The 20794-nt window shown below is 33.1% G+C and overlaps 3 protein-coding genes across 4 annotated transcripts; 1 reads left to right on the forward strand and 2 right to left on the reverse strand.

The window, feature by feature from the left end:
- Positions 1 to 211: 211 nt before the first annotated feature.
- On the reverse strand, positions 212 to 5031 carry LOC123204135. Of its 2 annotated transcripts, XM_044620703.1 has the most exons (3): positions 4637 to 5013; positions 3914 to 4044; positions 212 to 1557 (listed from the first exon to the last, which is right to left on the reverse strand). In XM_044620703.1, exons 1-3 carry the CDS (start codon positions 4754 to 4756, stop codon positions 735 to 737), a joined length of 1074 nt encoding a protein of 357 aa, XP_044476638.1. In that variant the 5' UTR covers positions 4757 to 5013; the 3' UTR covers positions 212 to 734. The 2 variants fall into 2 exon arrangements, with proteins under 2 accessions (XP_044476638.1, XP_044476640.1); XM_044620705.1 differs by lacking the exon at positions 3914 to 4044 and having other exon boundaries at positions 4637 to 5031.
- A 4096-nt stretch (positions 5032 to 9127) lies between these two features.
- LOC123203986 (pentatricopeptide repeat-containing protein At1g71210, mitochondrial) lies at positions 9128 to 12280 on the reverse strand. Its single transcript, XM_044620497.1, has one exon. It carries the CDS (start codon positions 12117 to 12119, stop codon positions 9495 to 9497), a length of 2625 nt encoding a protein of 874 aa, XP_044476432.1. The 5' UTR covers positions 12120 to 12280; the 3' UTR covers positions 9128 to 9494.
- A 3014-nt stretch (positions 12281 to 15294) lies between these two features.
- Positions 15295 to 19037, forward strand: LOC123203988 (E3 ubiquitin-protein ligase RING1-like). The gene is made up of 2 exons (XM_044620500.1): positions 15295 to 16422; positions 18750 to 19037. The coding sequence occupies exon 1, from the start codon at positions 15376 to 15378 to the stop codon at positions 16408 to 16410; it is 1035 nt and encodes a 344-aa protein (XP_044476435.1). The 5' UTR covers positions 15295 to 15375; the 3' UTR covers positions 16411 to 16422; positions 18750 to 19037.
- The last annotated feature ends 1757 nt before the right edge of the window (positions 19038 to 20794 follow it).

A 20794-nucleotide genomic window follows, 5' to 3' on the forward strand; every position in this document is an offset into this window, starting at 1 on the left:
TTGGTTCTGAAGTGGTAGTATAAAATACAATAAAAACTATATAAACTGAGTTTTAAGCATCCAATTGAATATTTAGATGTTGTGTTATCACATGATTAAGTGATTTAGAATTAATGATAAATAAATATTCAATCAAATAATTATACATTATCTTAATATTCAATTCAATATTTAAAAAATTGAGTGAACACAACAATACAACAGGAAGCAGTTCAATTAAGAGTACAGGGAATTTTCATAAAGAAATCATCATACATTCTCCCACAACGTTTCAAATGGGCACCAAAGCATACACTTGAGGAATTGGACATCAGGTGAAGAATCAAAACAACGAAGATGATGACATAAATAATCTAAGTTTAAAATCTTCCCCAAAGGGTCAATTATTTTTTTCTAGACCATAAAATCTAAAGAAATAGAGATAAATACCCTCTTCATTACATACTTTTCTCCAGATGTTGATGCAGCTGCAGATTCAATCTCTAGACACAATATGCATTCATACCACAAGCATCACTAATAAGCCGATTGAAATGAAACAGAAATCTCTATTTGTATTCATATAAGTTACTGTATTTTTTTTTTTTCTGGGCTTTACCTTCTCTATTAATTACACTTTGCAGCTATGACTTGTGGCAGTGTGGTGTAATGTGCTGAGAAATTCCATTCCACAAGATCAAAGCAAACGAATAAAAAAAAAGACTTTTGATTTTACCGTTGTGCTTGAGCATAAGCTAATCAAGGGCAGCTTTACTCCTGCGACCACTTACAGGCTTTGGCAAGCCATTTAAGATTGGTCTTGTGAAAGCAGCAGTTGAGAGAGCCTGCAAGTCAGGTTTCAAATTCAAACTCCATCCAGAAGTTGACCAAATAGATGAACTACTGCTATCCTGGTCTAACAAGCTTGGCGTGCTTGATGATTTATGAATCCCAACAGATCCATCAGGAATTATAGAATCTCCCAAGCCTACTGGATTAAGCCAGCCAGACTCTGAATCAGTGGCCAATGCTGTTCGACTTGGCCTCATGGCTAAACCCTTTCCTGTTACAGGTGAAAAACCACAGCTTCCACCACCATTTTCTTCTTTCAATAACCTTTCAGGTGTACCACCCCTGGATTCAGCTTCAGCTTTCTGACGCCTTCGAACGGACTTCTCATTGGATTTCTCTCCTTCCAACTCTCCAGCTTCAGCAAGAGGGACATGATCAGACATTGCACCATTCTCATGAATAAATCCACTAGCTAAATGTCTTGGCTCTTGGTGATTTGAAAAAAGATAAGACATTGGTGAGGTTTCAGCAAGCAGTTCTTCACCCAGGTAATCTGAACTACTTGTTCTACGAACAGCCACCTGCATGCCTTCAGAAGCACCCTTGTGATTTGGAGGTTTGAGGCCATAGTAACTCTGTAGACTGCTCATAGCTGGAGAGACCTTCTGTAAAGTTCTCGCAGCAGGGGAAACCTTCTGTTTAGACGGTTTTATTCTTAGGGACTCAAATGACTCCAACATATCAGAATAGCCTAGACGCGGCGGTGTAATTTCTCTACAGTTGTCACTGCAATATGCAATAGCAGCAAGTCAAGTCACAGCAAATCTGGAATATATAACTGACACAAAGATTAGACCTCATCTTCAAATGAGCAGAATGCCGGATAAGTCTTTTAACATTTTAACTTTATAGATAATACATTTTCATCTAAAAGAATTAGCCTTGAACCAATGCCTCAGATGTCCTAGAAATATTCATCCATTTATACAAATGGATATATAAAGCTAGTGCCTTATTCTATAGATCTGAAATAAATAGTTAAAAAAAGACGATAGCCTGGAAGCAAAAGCTACCTACCATCAGAAAAATATAATAGTTAGGAAATCAATATTCCATATACTGTAGAAAAAGACTAACTCAGTGGTAACACCACTTGAGGAAGCCAAATGAGACATTAGCAAATAAAGCCAGCCTATTGCTTTTTAGATAAACACTGGACTTACTGGAGCATCTAAATAATATGCAGCAAAGGTATTGGTCGTAGAGACTGTCACTTACTATCCAAATAAAAGGCCAAAATTATGATATATACCGAAAACGGATTGACAGTGACAATTAAACACTGGAGATGAGAAGCATGTCCAGAAATAAGCTATTACGGAGATAATTGATACAGAGCCAGAAAACCTTTATAATCTGCCTCTATAATTATACTTGGGCAGGCTCTAAATGCAAGCTTGAAGTCTTTGAAAGATATTTAATAAATGTTTCCTTCATCATTAAATGTGTAGCAACCATTAAATAATAAGATGTATTATGGTGGACGATAGAGAATGGTCAGCAAAGAAGAACATCTGATTTTTGGGCACAAGGAAAAATTCTCGCATTTCAAGAGAGAATAGTTCCCTAGATTGGAAAATCTCCAATATCTATTCAAATGAGGAAATATGGTGAACATACAAGACAAATTACATTTTTATTATGTCCTATAAGAATTCTGACCATATATAAATTTTTCAATCACTAGAAGCACTATAAAGATGAATATTAGTATGACACCAGCAGCCCTTCATATGTATGTTCATTAAGAAACTATGCCTCAAGGGAATACAAATAAATCTCACCACATAGAGGACAAATTTACCGATCTTTATATCTTTATGAAGTCATTGTTGTACATGAAAAACACTAGTAGAAAATTTATCAGCTAGCCTTTACATCAACTAGGTAGCAACATTTTTTTATGATGGAAGCCCAAAAAGACTAAAGAAAAATAGAACTAACAAAAGGACACTAACCATGTATAGGCATTTAAATGGACATATATTTGTAATTACATATTAAACCTTGTGATGAATTTTCTTTTCAAAAGAAGCCACAATCCAGTAGTAGGGCCTTTTAAGAGTAATATTAAGACCAATGCTTAAAGGCTCTGCTTTCTCATTGAAGAATGTGGGTAAAAAATATATTCTTTTACCAATATTTTTTTACTTACCACAACTGAGCCATTCTCATATATTATGATAACAACTCCTACAAATATCTATTCACTAATGTAGTTGTTTTAGAAATAAGAAAAAGGAGATAAACTGATAGAACTTCTGAGTAATCAGGATACAACAATAGTTTCAGGGAACAAGCACATCACTTTTGCAGTCTAACGAGGACATGAGGTGTGAGACACAGTGAAACTGTAAACAAGGGAATAAATAGTACTAGCAAGTTCACAACAGTAACGGAAGAGCATGACACAGAAAGATATGAACAACTATTACTAGCAATGATCAAGAGTACTAGTAAATCTACTGAGAAGCGACAAAATAATGCATTTGGTAGTCATATATTGAGTTTAACTAAACCACATCACATGACTCCTTAAGCATCATACTAATTTTTATTAGAGCACATAGAAGAAGCATATCAGTTATACCACCCAAATTCACAAAAGTTAAAGGACACTAGGCAAGTGTGATGTAAAACACTCGATGTCTCAATTTAGTGAATGAGACATGTTAGGGTCGCTCTATAATACAGTGAGGCTTCAGTACATAGAAGGCTGGACCATCAGAAGACAACTACCTCACCCTCGCAAAAGACCCAATATTCAAATCCCAAAGTATAATACAAAAGTGCCATATAATTATTATGAAAGGTAATTTCATGTATCCTCAGTGCAGCACTTCTACAAATTAAATTATAGAATAATAGACACCATATATGTTTCTCACATCACTTTCACTACAGTTCCCTTTTACCCTCCACTCTCCCAACAAGTCCCCTAATTTATGAAACAAAATTCAAACTAGAGGGCAAAAGCGAGAATTAACATCAAGGCCCTTTTTTTTGCACTAGATGCCAGAAAAACAAATTCACAATGCTGTAAATTTGGCAAAAAATAGGCTTGAGAGTGCTATAATTATACCCTGAAGAGGCAAAACTGTCAGACAAACAAGGAGATGGTGAATGTCTTCCTGGTAATGGTATCTGCAATGTTTTCAAAGCAAACATTTGAAGATCTGTAGACAACCCATTCAGCCTTTTGATGTCAGCCACCTATTCAAGGACATTCATCAAACCGTCATCATCACCCATCAAACCAAACACACAAAACAAACATTTCTCAACATCAAGAATTAAATTTATTGCAATCCATACCATACAACACCACAAACAACATGAAAACTAAAGCACACTGTGCTCCAAATACATTGACCAGTGTCTCATCATTACACACGGAACCAAACAAAATCTCTTCACATCTCCTTAAAAATTAATCACAACCCACTTCACAAAATGCGACAAAACAAAAACATACTAAACCATCAATGTGTTTCAAAAACATTAACCAAACTCCCATCACCACCCATCAAACTAAACAGACCACTTACACAAAGATTTCTCATCAATTCGTTCACAAATTCTTAACAACTACTACAGAATAAATCACAACCCATTTAATAACACGCCACCATATAAATTAAAAAGAAAAAAACTAGCCTATATATATGTCAAACTCTCATCATTACACATCAAAACAAATCAGCATTACAAACAATCCCAAAACACCGACAACAAAATTGATCACAACCCATTCTAAAAAACAAAAAACCAGATGAAATTAAAAGCGAAAAACAAAGGCAGATACCTCAACACCATACTTGATGGCCACACCAGCAAGAGTATCCATCTTGGACACGGGATGTTCGATATAATTTCCACTGTTTGATCCTCCTCCACCTGAAGCACTTCCATTTGAAGGAGACATCCGGGCTTCTTACGATTCAAACAAAACCCAGTTGCAGATCAATGTTATTTGAGTGAGATTCGACTCAGATTCCACCCGAATTGGCCAAAATTTATCAAAATTGTCGGCGTTATGGCTTCCACACTAATGAATAGCTTTAAAAAAAACAGTGCACGAAATGTCACCAGCAAATTAGGCGAGAGACAAACACAGAGAAAGTGTAAAGTCGTTCAGATTGAGTTTATTAATCAAAGGGATAACAAACTACGTAAAATTTTTCCTTTTTAAGGGCATAACTTTGTTTTTTTTAAGGATCGAATTTTTTTTTTTCTATTAAAATAAGCAAATTTTTAAGTTTTTTGTATTAAAAAATGAAACTTTTTCTATTTTGAGAGTACAAATTACCCCTCCAAAATAAAACCAATCAAACAATTTTAACAATAATTATTTAAAAATTTAACAAAAAATTAAAATTTAATCACTTTTAACAAAATTTCAAATTTTAATTTTTTAAATAAAAACAGAGAGATTATTTTCTAATAGGAAAATTGAAAATTTTAATTGATTTAATAGAAAAAATAAAATTTGATAACTCAAATAAAAAATAATAATTTAATATATTTATAGATTATTATCTTTTAATAAAATACTGATTGGATTTGGATTAAAAATAGTTATTATTTAAGTTAAATTTTTAATTAAATCATGCTTATGTCACTTATCCAATCAACAATTTAACTCATTAGCCTATAGACCATTTAATCAAGACTCAATCAAAATTTAAAAATATTATCCAAAATATTAAAATATATATTCATTTATCACGAACATAACTAATAAATTTGTGGATCATGTCAAAACTCGTAAACATAGTAGATTGTGTTAAAGACTTGTATGAACATTTACAATTATCTTGACACAACCCAAAAGTTTTAAAAAATTGGTCAACTAACCCTCAAAACATGAAGATTAAGCCACTTAAAAGTCACAAACGCACTACTTATCTTGTTGTAAGTCAAGCCTCCGGTCTTCATATTTGGTTGGTCGACATAGCCCATCAAAACTTTTATTTTAACTAGTTTTGACATGACACAACTTAAAATATGACAAGCTTACAAACTTTGGTCTATCCCAGCATGGCACACTCTATTGTCGACTCAATTAGGGTTAGATTTGAATTAAAAGTGAATTTAAACTCGAGCTTGCTTGAGCTCGTTACAGTTAAGCTTGAACTTGATTCGAGTTTGAGTTTTTAATTAATTTGCTATTAAAACAACTTCGTTTTAATACATATTAATCAAAACGACATTGTTTTATATCAAAATTTTTAATTTACAAGCTTTGATGAATAATCTCAAACTTAAAGATATTGGCTTGAGCTCGAGCCAATATCTTTAAGCTTTAGATTGTTCATAACGTTGACTCATTTTGAGTTTGTTCGAACCGAACTCAAGTTTGAATTCGAATAGATTCAACTCAAATTCAACTTTAGGCTCAATATATCAATATATAAATTTATTTAGGCTATACTTTTATAGTAATAACGAAATTTAATATTTTTATTTATTAATGCAATAAATTAAATATAAAATTTTAATATTTAAAAATGTCGTGACGCGCTTTACTTTTGAGAGGGCGACCGACACCGACAAATGGCTGCTGTGAAGAAATAAGAAGTCGTCTCTTTCAAATTGTAAAGCAAAAATTTAGGCAAAATTTTTTCTCACCTAAAATTTGATAAAACGGCATTGTTCACCCTTTAAATTAAAAAAGTTTATTTATTCACCCATTTTCTAATTCCTTTAATAAAAACTGCTATGTGAAGGGGCAAACAAGATAGTTTACAGTGATATTAATCTATTTCCTAGTCCTTTCATCAAATCAAAGATCTACACTAATTTCTTTTCTTTTCCCTTACTCCTTTTTCTTTTATGTTATTTTCTCTTTTCCTTTCCTTCTTCTTTCCTTGTCCCTCTCCATCAATCAATCGGGGACTTTCCATCCTCTAATCTTTGAGTCACCATGAGATAAACTCCAATTTGTGGGTGGTTGTCAAAATAAATATGATGAAGAAAGACTACAAAATTTAATAGATAAAGAAATTGAAATTGAGGTGGATGGCGACACGGGTATTGTTTTAGAAGAAGATGGTATTAGAATGGACATTGTTTTAGAAGATGAGTAGCCAACAAGACTTATTGCCGAAAATACAAATTTTGAGTTTGAAATTGTTGAAGAAGAGACTGAGAGGTCTAGCATTGACATGACAACTTTTAATTTGATTGATTCAAAAGATGGATTCACCGCAAAGGAGATTACACTTGTTGGCATTCTTATTCCTTAACCCTTAGATATGAAAAGGAAAAATATTATGTCGAAAATATATGTGTAAATTTTAAATAAGTTACAATTTGAAAAGCGAATGACCAATATCATTTAAAGGTTAAGTGACATAAATGGTTCTCCTTTTTTAAGGAAAGGAAAGAGGAATGCCAACATGCGCAATTTCCCCCTTCACAGTAAACCCACTTGACTAGCGTTTTCGACACAATGGCAAATTAACCACTTGGTTGACGTTTTTGATGCAACCCTTTTCCATTCAACTAGCATGGCTAGTAATAACATTACCTAATAGCCAATTCCTCATCTTTGTTATCACAAATCTCCCACTTTGAACCCATCAGCCACACAAATAAAAGCTTAAAAATTAGATCTTCACTTACCTCACCTGTGAATTGATGACATAAAATGTTTAGAATCTGACAAGGTACATTAATAAAGAAGCAAATTAAAGGATCTTTTTCTCTTCTCATTAGCTTCGCAGTTAAAACTAACAAATTTTATGAACAGAAATAGATATCAGATGGGTAAAAGACTTTTTAAACTTAAAACTCATCAACGTTCAGGAGGGCATAGTAATTCAGCCAAAATTTTATCTATTGCTCACAATCATACGTCATGGGACAATCCCTTTCATAACCGATAAAAAATTTGCGTATATATTTTTTATATATAATTTGGGTATATAAATTATATATTATCATCTAATTAAATTATTTTATATTAAAGATAAATTAATATTTAATCATATAATAATACATCATCTATATACCTAAATTATATATATATATATATATATATATATATATATATATATAAAACATTATTCTCCACCTATTACTAGTTTGGTGAAGAATATTACTTTGTATCTATTTCTTACCTGAAAAGATCTTTGGACCTACCACTCATTGACTTTGAAATTCACCTCTAATCATCCTCTAAACAAGGGGTATATATATCTCCAGAGTCCAATTTTATAAAATCATGTATGACAACTGAAAATCAAATCTGAACCACACACTTCACCAATGATTTATAAGGTTGCCCTAAAATTCATTTTTAGTTAAAATTAATCCATATTTAATATTTATTAATTAAATAGGTAAAATTATTTAAAATATTATTTTTAGTGCTTATTTAAAGAATACACTGGTCCGACCATCGGTCCAACTGCCATTGACTGGAACAGCCCCTTTGTTGGATCAATGTCCGGTCCGAGTAAAAAACCATTGCTTTTGACCAATATATAGTTAGGAAACTCTCAAAAGTTCTTTTGAGAGGTCAAAAGAGTTGGGCCAAAATTTGAAACTAGTTGAGCCATCAGTTTCCCGTATACCGGGAAGTCCCTTGATCTTCGGTATTAATGTGATGGTTAGGTGGTGCTAATTCTGTCAGGTTGACTATTAACTCCATTAGGCACAGAAAACTGATATTGCAAACAAAGGAAGACATTGCAGCATTTGACCTTTCAACAACTTCTAAACTAGGTATAGATCATCTTTAGCTAGAATCTAAGATTGCCGAAGGATACTATAAGGCCTTATCCAATCTAATTTTATGAGATTAAATGCCATAAACTGAAGCCTGAAGATACCTATTCTGGTGCTTGCTGCTCTTCAAGCTTCCATGATTTCTGAAAGTCCAACTGCATTCTTGAGGTTGACCCGTGTGAGCTGTATTGCACAGATCAGAACTCCCTATCTTCACTTCCAGAGCTTAAAGTACTTGCTGCATGAAGATTATTGTTAGTATCCATATTTCACACCATGAATTATAAAATAAGTTACAGAAGCACATGCATGTGAGGTTGAAGAGATTGATTCAAATTCAGTCAGCTCATCAAATCAGTTGAAGAGATAAACTCAAGCCACATCGATTCAACTTTATAAGCATATGCCATAAAGACATTTCTAAAAATGATTCGAAATTTCCATGGCAGGGAAATCAATTACATTTCTTTCACACCATTGAAAACAATAGAAGAAAACCATTTAAGACAAACACAGGACTGCAAGCCTGGTTAAAGCACAGATGAATCATTGTAGAGCGAAGAACACAACAAAATTCATGTATTTATTCCAACTGCACTTATTTTCTACTTCTGATGGATATGTAGTATACAATTAAAATTTTCAGAATGACGACTTCTCCCAGCCATAGAGAAAAATACCTTAAGGCGATACCATCTTAAAAAATTACATCAAATCTCCTTCTTGTAGTTGATTATGGAATTACAGAAAGTAAAAGTAATATACATGGAGCTTGATTGAGATACTTCATATATTCAATCAAATTAAGGCACAAAAAAAAAAAAAAAAAACTATTTCCTAAAATTATTGTCTGTCTCTCTGAATGAATGTGTGGCTTCTACCTACTTCAAAATGGTAGAACTTGGCCAACCAGATACCCACTAAACAAATTATTTGATATGGACAGTCTGAAAACCTCTCCGATACATCTCCTCCAATTTTCTCTTAGCCTCAACTGTCCTCCCACATCTGTTAAGACCATGAATTAAAATGTCATAAGTCCATTGGTCAGGCTCATAACCCTTCAGGCGTAGCTTATTGAACAATTCACAAGCATGATCCATATCACTCATGCTTAGCTTTCTCAATAACAAATTGTAAGTATGGATGTCTGGCCGGAAGCACAGCTGAATTACTTCTTCCAAGTTTTCAATATCTTCACTCACTCTAATACAGCCAGAAAATGCTCCAATGAGCCAACCAAGCCATGAAATCTCCGATGTCTCACTCTGCGGATCTATCAACCGAATCCAGGCCTCATAGAGATCTCGAGTCTTCAAGGCATGCATCAAAAGAGTATTACCAAGAAAGGATGTAACATGGCGCCCAACTTTCACCATGTCATTAATAACATGTATCACCATATCATATCTCTTTATTGAGCAAAGCAGCTTTATAAGAATTTCATAGCAGTCATTGCTTGGAACCAGTCCATCTTTCTTCATTTGTTCCAATAACTCTAGTGCCATATCTGCTCTACCAACTTTGCAGAGACCAACAATCATAGTGTTGTACAATTTTCTCCCGACCTTTCCTTTCTGATTCAAATCACTGAAGAAATCTAGCGCATTTGAAACTCTTCCACTCTTTAAAAAACTCTGCAACATTAGAATGTTAGCACCCAAATTGGGTTCATGGCCACTTCTCTGTATCATCTCATATGTTTCTTTAGCTAGCTCAGGCATTTTGGCATGCCCAGCTCCATCAATAAATAAGTTATAAGTCTGTAAATTGGCTGCATGACAAGACAACTGCATCTCCAACAGCTGCCAGAATTGCTTTTCTGGATTCTCCATGTCAGAGAAACAATAAATAACATCCCTGAACAATTCTCGAATTGGTTTGTAACCTTTTTCCTGCATTTCAATAAGAAGTCTAGCAGCAATATCTACCCTTTTGCACTTGTTAAAACCACGTATCAGACTACAGTAAGTAGCCTTAGTAGCAACTTTATTCATTCTGTTGAGATTCCCATGAATCAAATAGCCATCTTCTACCCTACCAGCTCTGCAAAAAGCCGTTATAAGCATATCATATGTGGAATCACTTGGTTCAAACTTTCTTTCCAAGGCAAAAAGGACCAGCTCTTTCATCTTCTCAAGCTTCCCCGCTCTATACAAAGCACTAGCAAGTATTGAAAAGGTTTTTCTACCAGGGAAAAGGCCTTGGTCAATAGAATTCTTCAACACATTATAAGCTTCATCAATACTTCCATCCCCACACAAAGTATTGATCAAAAAGTTGTAAACCATGCCATTTGGGAAGAGCCCAAACTCCGACCTTGAATTGTATAACCCAAGTGCAACATCTACCATCCCAGCTTTGCAAAAGAAGCAAAGTGCTAAATTCATGGTAGAGCAGTCCGGAACAATCTCATTCTCCTTCATCTCAATGAGCATATCCAAAACCTCCATCAGACGATTCTCTCTCAAAAGCCTAGACACCAACAGATTGTACCTAAACACATCTGGAACATACTCTTCCAACGACTTCATGCTGTTAAAAAACCCCAAAGCTCCATCTAACCTCCCAGCCCTAACAAGACTCCAAACCCAAATTCCATAAGCATGATTCAACGGCACTAAATCCGATTCCCTAAACTCCTCCAAGAGCTTCCCTGCCTCCTCAAGTTTGCCATTCTTACAAAGAGCTTCAATGACAACAGACACTGCATGCTCAGTAAATACTACCCCACTACTCATCAGTCCACGTAAATACTCCTCCGCCTCAACCAATTTACCCTGCTTACACAAACTCCTCAACTTAATGGATCGTGTAAATGCATCCTCAAAACCCCTTAATGCAATCTGCTTAGCAATCACATCAACCACATCAAAACAGTTCTGCTCAACTAAAGCATTCAGTAGCACATTATATGCGAAACCATCCAAATCCAAACCCTGAAACCGAATTCTACCAAACAATTGCAATGCAATCTCAGGTTTCCCAGCAATCGCATACCCCATAATCAAAGTATCATAAAACCTCACTTTATTAATGCATCTAGAAGTCACAAAGTTGTCAATAAAATCAAACATCAAAGACCTCAATTTCGCCCTCTTAAGGATCTTGAAAATAGCGAGAAACGTGGCGTGCGTGTGATAAAACCCAGGTTGGCGCCCAGCCCAATCGAAAAACTTAAGACAAGACAGCACATCTTCCCCTTTCGTATAAGCCAATACTTCAAGAACGAAAGATTCGGAAAGGCGAAGATTCAACCGTGACAGGGCTAAATCGGCAGCAAAACGAGAGGCCAAGTCGTCGCAGTGGTGGGCATTTAATAACTCGAAAATTCGATCCAAAACGTGGTTGTTTTGGGCCTTGAACCATTCTTTGAATGAGAGAACCAGGCTTTCGGCGCTCCGTTCTTGAAGCGCTACGGCGGTTGAGTAGCTACAAGTCTGACTGAACAAATGCGAAGAAGTTAAAGGAGAACAAAGGAAGATGGGGGCACTTAGAAGGCGAAGTGGGGAGATAAAGAGCCTTGTTTTAGCTACATTTTTTAGCAAAAGCATGGCCGGTATGTTGGGAGGCTCGGACTTGGACTTTCGTCGAACACCTTAAGCACAATTGAACATCGAGCTACACAAAGGAGAATGATATTTTGCTGATAGGAAATGTCATCAAACTCTGGTCTTCAAACTTAGATCTCACATTCAACCCCTCTCTGTTTTTTGGTAAATTGGAGCACCCATAGATGTTAGAAAGTGCAACTGAATATTTTCAAAAATTACAATTTACTCCCATATAAACAATTATGCATCATTAACATCCCTATTTAATGAATGAGAGAAAGAACGAGACAAAAGTGAGAGGAAAATGAAATAAGTAAATTCTTATTAATTTGGATATTAAATGATTTATTTTTAGTTTTTTATTAATTTATATTAATAATTTTAATAAACAAATTAGCAGTATTTAACCCAGTTCCCTAATTCCCTAATTTCATTTTTTTGAATAATAAAATTTGATTTAAAGTAGAAAAGTGTCATTTATATCAATTAAGAGTAGAAAAGTGTTCAAAAGTTAAACTTTTAATGGGAAAATGTTATTCACTTTATTAGAAATTAAGTTTAACTACTCTAACTATGTCAGTTTTTGCATTTTGGCCCTTTGATTACATGGTTAAAGGATGTAATTGATATTTTTTCAGTTTTGAGTAGAGGTTAGGTTACCTCTTATATCTTTGAGGTTTTGGGCATAATAACTCAACTATATTGTTATTATTATTATTTATCTAAGTATTATTTTGTTAATCTAAGTTTATAATGCACGTGAGATACTTTAGGGTTAATTCAAATTGAAAATTAATTCAACTAAACTCAAATTAGAGTTTCAATTCAATGACTCGATTTGAGTTTAGTTTGTCTATCTCTCTAATGAATTGCTTATTCATCTAATAAAATTACTTATATTATTAGTAATCTTTTAATAATATTATATATTAATTCGAATATATTTAAATTGACACTTATTTAAGTCTGAGCTTTATTCGAATTCACCAAATATATAAACAATTAATTAAAATTTAAGATTAACAATATTTAAAGGTATCGAACATCCACTTTTATCTATTGTAGGTATTAATTTTTTTTATTGAAAATAAAACTTTCCCTTTTTTCACTATTTTCTATTGAAAATATGAAATTAATCCCCTTACATCTTATGCAAAACAAAAAAAAAAATTTATTATATTTGTTTGGTCATTTTAATAAAAAATATTAAAATTTTGATAATTTATGTAAAAAAATCTAAAAATTAATTCTTCTAATAATAGAATTTAAGAGTTGAATCACTTTCACTAAAACAATAATCATTTCTATATCAAAACTATCATAATTCCATACAAAATTTTAAGCACATATTTGTTAAAATTTGAGAATAGTTTCCGTGATTAAAAAAAAAATCAGATTTCGAAATAGCAAAAACAAAATAAAACAGTTAGTAAAATTGATAAAATATTAAAATTTTTTGAAAAAATACCTAAGTTTAAGTTATTATCACCCTTGATATAGTAATTATGGGTCTGATCATTATGTTAATATATATTTTTTGTATTTAAAAATTAAAAATATATTAAAATTATATTTTGAGAATGAGATTTTATCATTTTCTTGTGTACTTGTTGGTGGTAAGACAATTTACATTTACCTTTTTGAATTATAAGTTAAAATTTCCTATTCATACTATATCTTTAATTGGTTAGATGATAAGTTCGAATCAACTTCGTTTTAATCAGTTTAATCAATACTTGAATTTATTAACTTATTCAAAGATATATTAAAAAATTTAATTAATTATAAATATGATCTAATAATATATGATGTATATTTTTTACTTATTTTTTATTAAATCAGTTCGAAAAAAAAACCTAAATTAAATATAAATTAGATCAATATATAACTAAATAGTCTAGTGGTGTATTGCATTCTTTGGGAATGTATCAAAGAATCTATTTTACTCTCAATTTATTTATTTATTTATTATTTATTGTATTTTTATATAGTTTTAATATTTAAAAATTTCCAATTTCTATCATATTAAGAAAATAAAAAAAAAACATAAATTTTGACATACCTTAAAAAGAAAAAATAATTAAAATAGTTTCTTCTTAATAAATGTGTAGATTTTTTAAAACTTTTTAAATATGAATTATGAAAATAATATTATTTATATTACTATATATATTTAAGATATTAACCCATTATTTGATCAAAAATAATAAAAGTTTATATTTACGGTATTGTATTATTTGAGTAATAAAAATGAAAAATTACATAATTAAAGCCGTGATTAAACGATAAGAGTATTATTCATATATTTCTTTAGCTTATTTATCCCTTTTCTAATATTAAAAATTTATGATAGGTAAAGTTCGAGTCACATACACAACTATGTTATGAAACATTAAAGTTTGTCAATTTGTAAGTTAATAGTGATTCTCGTGATCTCATTATAATAATAAAGTAATTATATTTTAATTATGACATTATTTATACTATTTTATGGCCGGATCGTGGCTTAGTTTGCATCACTTAGATTGTGATTTGCTTGATTAAATATGGTGGCACAGTAGAGCAAAATATTTCCGACCAATTTCTCTATTTTCTTTTTATTTTTTCCCTCAAATTTTAAGAAACAAAATTGACTATTATTTCCTATTTAAAGTTAATTTTATATAGAAGAGAGCTTCTTGATGAGAAAATGTAATTTATAGAATTAAAAGTAATTTTATATGTATCTAATTTTAAATATATAATTTAATATTTAAATAATATATTATCATATAATTATGATCCAATGATACAATGACATATTTAGGTATATGTAGTTTTATTATTTAATAAATTTATATTTACATATTTTAATATACAATTAGATACATAATGATATGTTATTATATGATTAAATAATTTTAAATTAAAAATAAAATAATATTTAATCATATAATAATATATCGCCTATACACTTAATTTATATAAAAATAAATAAATATAACATTTCATTATATTATTTATTTGATTAATGGAAAAAAGTGTTCTATGGAAGACCTTGGGTGGAAAAATGAAAACACTCCAATATTTCTTTGTAATTACCGATATAAAAAATTATTGTGGGTATAGATTGCAGCCACGTGGCTTTATTTCAACCCTTGGATTGAAATCCTGCTTCAAATGACTTTCCACTTCTCTGTCAAACTCGAATTGATGAACATTTACCCCGCATAACACAAAAAAATCCCTCAAATCTCAACCCATTTGTCTCGTTGACATGTCTTCCTCCGGCGAAATTGGTGGCGCCGCGGCGCTGGCACCACCACCTTGTCAACCACAGATGTATTACTGTCACCAGTGCGAGCGCACGGTCAGGATCACTCCATCTTCTTCCATCGAACTCGCTTGCCCCACTTGCAACGGTGGCTTCCTTGAAGAACTCGAAACTAACCCTAACCCTAACCCTAGCCCTAATCCCCATTCTAATCATCCTTTCGATGCCTTCCTCTTAGAAGACCTCAATTCGCTGTTGGGTATGGGTCCCACTCCGAGTCGGTCCTCTTTCACGGACCAGGCCGAGTTCAACCCTTTCGTTTTTCTCCAAAATTATCTGCAAACCCTGAGGGCAGGTGGCGCGAATATCCAGTTCGTTATCGAGAACAGCTCCTCAATGGACCCCACGGGCGGAGCGGCGGCGTTTCGGCTCCCGGCCAATCTGGGGGATTACTTTATCGGGCCGGGTCTCGAGCAGTTGATACAACAATTGGCAGAGAATGACCCAAATCGATATGGAACTCCTCCGGCTTCAAAATTGGCCATGGAGGGGCTGCCTGATATCAAGATATCGGAGGATTTGATGGGTTCGGATTCGTCTCAGTGTGCTGTGTGTAAGGATAGTTTTGAGTTGAATGAAGTTGCAAAACAGATGCCTTGTAAACATATATATCACTCGGATTGTATTTTGCCTTGGCTACAGTTGCATAATTCGTGTCCTGTTTGTCGGTATGAATTGCCCACAGATGATCCTGATTATGAGCAAAGGCGTAATGGGAATAATAATATCAGTGATAATAATCAAGGTTTTAGTGTTGGGTTTGGTGGTGGGATGTCTGCTGCTGGCGACGGTGGGAGTGGTGGGGGGAATCCTGAGACTCCTAGGACAGTGGAGCGCAGGTTTAGAATCTCGTTGCCATGGCCATTTAGGGGGGCTTTTAGTTCACCTGCAGAGACAAGTAGTGGGAGTGGGAACAATGATGGAGATTCGAACTCAGGGAATAGGGGTTCAGAACCCAGACAAGAAGATCTTGATTAAGAAGGTTCATCGGTATTGTCCTTTAAACCTTTTAAAATTACTCGCTTTATTTTATTTTATTTTTTGGTTAGTTTGTTCTATTGACTGGCTGCGGTTCTTCATTTCTCTATCTAAATATGGTTCCATTCTTTTTGATGTTGGAATGTTTGCGGTAGAGTGATTTGTAGTTTTTTTTTGTAATTTTACATATGTGAGGATTACTCTACAAAATTTGTGACTTAAGTGTTCGCCTGTGATTGATATATTATATTTGAGTTCCTTGGACAATTCTCTTGTGATTATACGTTTTTTTTGAAGTTGTGCGTGTGTGCGCGCCTCTCTCTATTAATTTAAGCAGTTTCATTTTACTATTGTCTGAAGGATATTGAAGTCATAAGATGTTGAGGTTTTTGAGAGACTAGGGTGGGGAGTTGCCTATGTCAAGAGTTGGATTTTGAATGGCTATGTCTTTGGTGTTTGTGTTTGCATAAATCATTCTATGTTTATAGTTTGGTCTCATGGAGTTAGCACTTGTGTTTGCTTGAATCATTCTATTTATATAGGGTTTGGTTTAATGGAGTTAGATTGAAGGGAGATTCATCTTAAAAAAATCTAGAAGATCATTGTAATATTTTTTCATCCATAAATTAGAGATGTTAATAAAATAAAAATGTTATATGAGAAGACCAGTTACTGAAGTTTAGAGTTATATGCGAGTATGGAAAGGAATGCGGCTAGTTTAGGTGCCTGTTGTCCTGATAATGAACTTATAATCAATTCGACCATTATAAGTTGTACAAGCTGGATTTATGTCTATACAACTGCAGACATCCAAATTAGATGATGTCTTGTGTTTTTATGTTGTGATATAGTTTTGTTCTGTTGTTTGACATTTCAGTTAGTAGGTTTTCTGGAAACAAGTTATTTAGATAAGAGGTGCTTCAGTGCTTTTGCAAATGGGAGAATAGCTTTTTTCTCTTTTTTTGTGGAAAGAGAAGACCTAATACTTGTCTTTTTGCCTTCTTGGTTGTGTGAAGTGAAAAAACATTGATAAGTGTTTTTTTTTTTCTTTTTCTACCCCATAAATGGTTGGACAAACTCTTCAGAACTGCTAGTTATATTTTGTATTTCTGGCCTCATGTTTTTCTATGAACTATGTCATTGAATTGTGAAACTGTGTCTATTTTCTGGGTTTTGTGACTAGAGCGAGACGAATTTTGATTTTTTATAGCCTTTCTCTTATAAATCTAGCTTTTATTATGAACTTCGTGTTTCTTTAAAAAAAAAAAATTTGCTCGCTGTTTAATTTTGTAATGCCACTGATGCTGTCCACATCGTTTTGTAAGGGAGGAGCCATACCTTCATCTTTTCCTATAGTTCAGTTTCTTATCAGATAGAAGAGCACTTTCTTCTACTGCTAAAAACATAAAAGCTTTCCAATTTCCATCAATAAATTATAATGTACAGCAATTGTCAAAAAATAGAAAATAACCTAGTAGCTACTTTTCAACTATTATTATTATTTAATAGCAATGTTCATTGTTGGCCTAGTGCAATGATAGTTAACATGTTAGCTTTCAGTATTTTTATTGTTTCTCAACTCAGAACATTTGGCTAAAATATAATCTTGCCAGTTGTAAAGCCTCTTCTTCAAACTTATCTTTGACATTCTCAACATTGAACATATTCAGTTTTCCACTCAGTATGGTTACAAGAATTGGAGGCAAACACTTTTTCCCATTGCACTTTTTGTCTCACCATGTAGCTAGCTATGTATCATCAAGATCTAGAAGGGGTATACAGTTTCATTGTATAATCAGCAATTCTTTCTAACTCAAAATATTATTTCAACATTCACTTATTGTTCCTCAATTTTCTTATATCTTCAGCACTGGTGTATGTTTTAGATTAAGTGACAACCCTACTAACAGATATATTTAGACTGTATTCAACAGGCAGTTCTGATCTCTCTCTGTATAAACATATAATATAACATTTTATCCAAATGTTGAGCCACATTCTTGAGATCTAAGGAAGATTTGTTGGTTGGAGTTCTTAATCATCTATGTATTTCTCTGCATTATGATCTAGCAAATATTTGTTGCAAGCAATTATTTTCTTAAAATTGACCTCTACACAAACCTTGCTTTCTGGATGGTATTAATTTGTTTTGTGGTTCTGTTTATGTCACATTTTGATGTATGCCAATCTTTTGGTTGGATATTTTCTCCCTCTGAATCTGCCAATCCTGCATATTTTTGTGCCTGAATATGTTGTGATACAACTAGAGGAATTTAATGCAATTTCTTATGATTTTTGTCTGGAGAAAGTTATTCATGATCTTTTCTTCGTTTCTTCAGAGATGAAAAGTGATTCGGATCTGCAACCACAGGCGACATGGAAGAGAGATGTTTCATGTTAATGCATATTTTCATATTTGGATGATAATCATAGGTAAATGTCCATTTTGATGTTAGTATTCAGAATTCTTTATAGTTTAAAATTTCTGACAGTTTGCTGTGCAAAGCTTGTTGTGCATCATTGGCTTGCATATTTGTAAAATTTTTCTATCTTCTTTGGACCTGTTTATACTTTTGAAGCGTCCATTTTACATTTTATTTCACTCTTAAGTTATGCTTTTTGCTGGATCTCTTACTACCATTGAACTCCTTGTTTACAAATCATAAAAATACTCCTCTCATCACCAAGCTGAGCTTTGGTAACATGTATTTAAAATCACATATTTAACCCTTCATGCTATAAATCTCACCATTTATGTTATTTTGGAGGAACATATCAAATAAACTTCTCAGGACAAGGTTGGATATAAGTTGAGTCAAGTTTAAATAAGTGTTGATTTGAGCTCGGTTTGAATCCAAAATGCCTAAGTTTGAGCTTGTTCGAACTAGTAAATAGTATCGTTAAATGGATAGACAATATTTTTGGAGAAATGAATAGTGTTGTCCTAGGGATGAATTGTAAGACTGTCTAGCTGAGCTGAGGAGTTAGAGCTTTAGCTCATGATCAGCACATTCAGGTTGAATGTAGATTCAAGCTTGAACTAGCTTGATTTGAATCAAGCCCTGCACATGCACACATAGTCTCCTTCCTGGGGGGATGTATGGGATATGAATATTTCAAGTAATAAATACAACATACTAGTCAATGGATGGAATGGCAATGAGATCATTTGAGTACAACCCCTTGAGCCTCACTGTAATACTTATTCGGCAATGTGGGGAGTGCTGCTGATGAAACGCCAGAGATGGTGGAGCATGGCCAGTAGCGGTGGTGGGTGTGGGAACCACGGTGGAGATTTAAGTTTGGAACGTTTAGATGGAGACACCATCAAATCCCATAATGCATGTAAACAGAATTCTACCTCCAATTTCATATGGGATTCTTGCTTTTACTATCAGAAACTCTAGATTCCTAGTTAAAGCAAATGCATGTAACATTTTGATCCGACTTATTGTTAAGATATCTCCAACTTTTGACATAGTTTATCATGGTTTTGTTTTTATATTTTACAAATCGGAATACGACTTCTCAGTTTAGAAATTCATGATCCATACATAGCATTTCTCTCCTGTTTTATTAAAGTGAGATTTGCTTAATGTGTTACAATGCATTAGGCTCTCAAATTCTGTGTTAAACTAAACAGCGCAATAACAATCTTGAAATTAAAAAATAAAAGCATATATTATTTTTAAAAAGTGACCGATTAACGAGTTTTTGGCTTCTTAAAAAAATATTTTTGTCCATTAAAAAGTTTCCTCAACAACCAAACACAAGTTTTAGTCAGAGACTTTACCAGATGAAATTCCAACAATAGAGAGATACTCTGGAGGCTCTCTAGATAAAGAAAGAGGGACTTAACAGTCTTTCCATTTGGGTTTCTTTTGTTCACTTTCCCACTAACCAAACAGAGGTTTACTCTTTAAACAAGTGTCTCTCCACTTCACAAAACCCATTCCCCATTTTCTCAGATTGTTTCTCGGAAAAGAAAACATAAAGCAGAAAGAGAACATGCTTATTTTTCTTACAAACAACCATGAATATGATCTTTTAATAACAATATGAAATACAGATAAACGTTGCTACTAAAAGTATTATTAAAATTTTACATTATTTTTCATTTTTACTTTTTTTATTACACTTTTGATGATGTTATTTAACTTTTAAATAATACTGTTTATTTCACTGATAGATTTTTATTAGCTGAAAGGAACAGTAACATTAATAAGTTTCCTGAAGGGTGTCAAAGGTGGTGTTCCAAGAAGAGTAAGGCACAGATCTCAAGTAACTCCTGCTGCAGTGAAGTTCCGAGGGGCAATGGCAATAGTTCTTTAAATGTTTTCCCTTCTTGCTTTAGTCATAGAAATTGTTGACCCTGTCATACCTT

Source organism: Mangifera indica, chromosome 20 (assembly GCF_011075055.1).
Source record: "Mangifera indica cultivar Alphonso chromosome 20, CATAS_Mindica_2.1, whole genome shotgun sequence".
Classification (NCBI taxonomy): domain Eukaryota; kingdom Viridiplantae; phylum Streptophyta; class Magnoliopsida; order Sapindales; family Anacardiaceae; genus Mangifera; species Mangifera indica.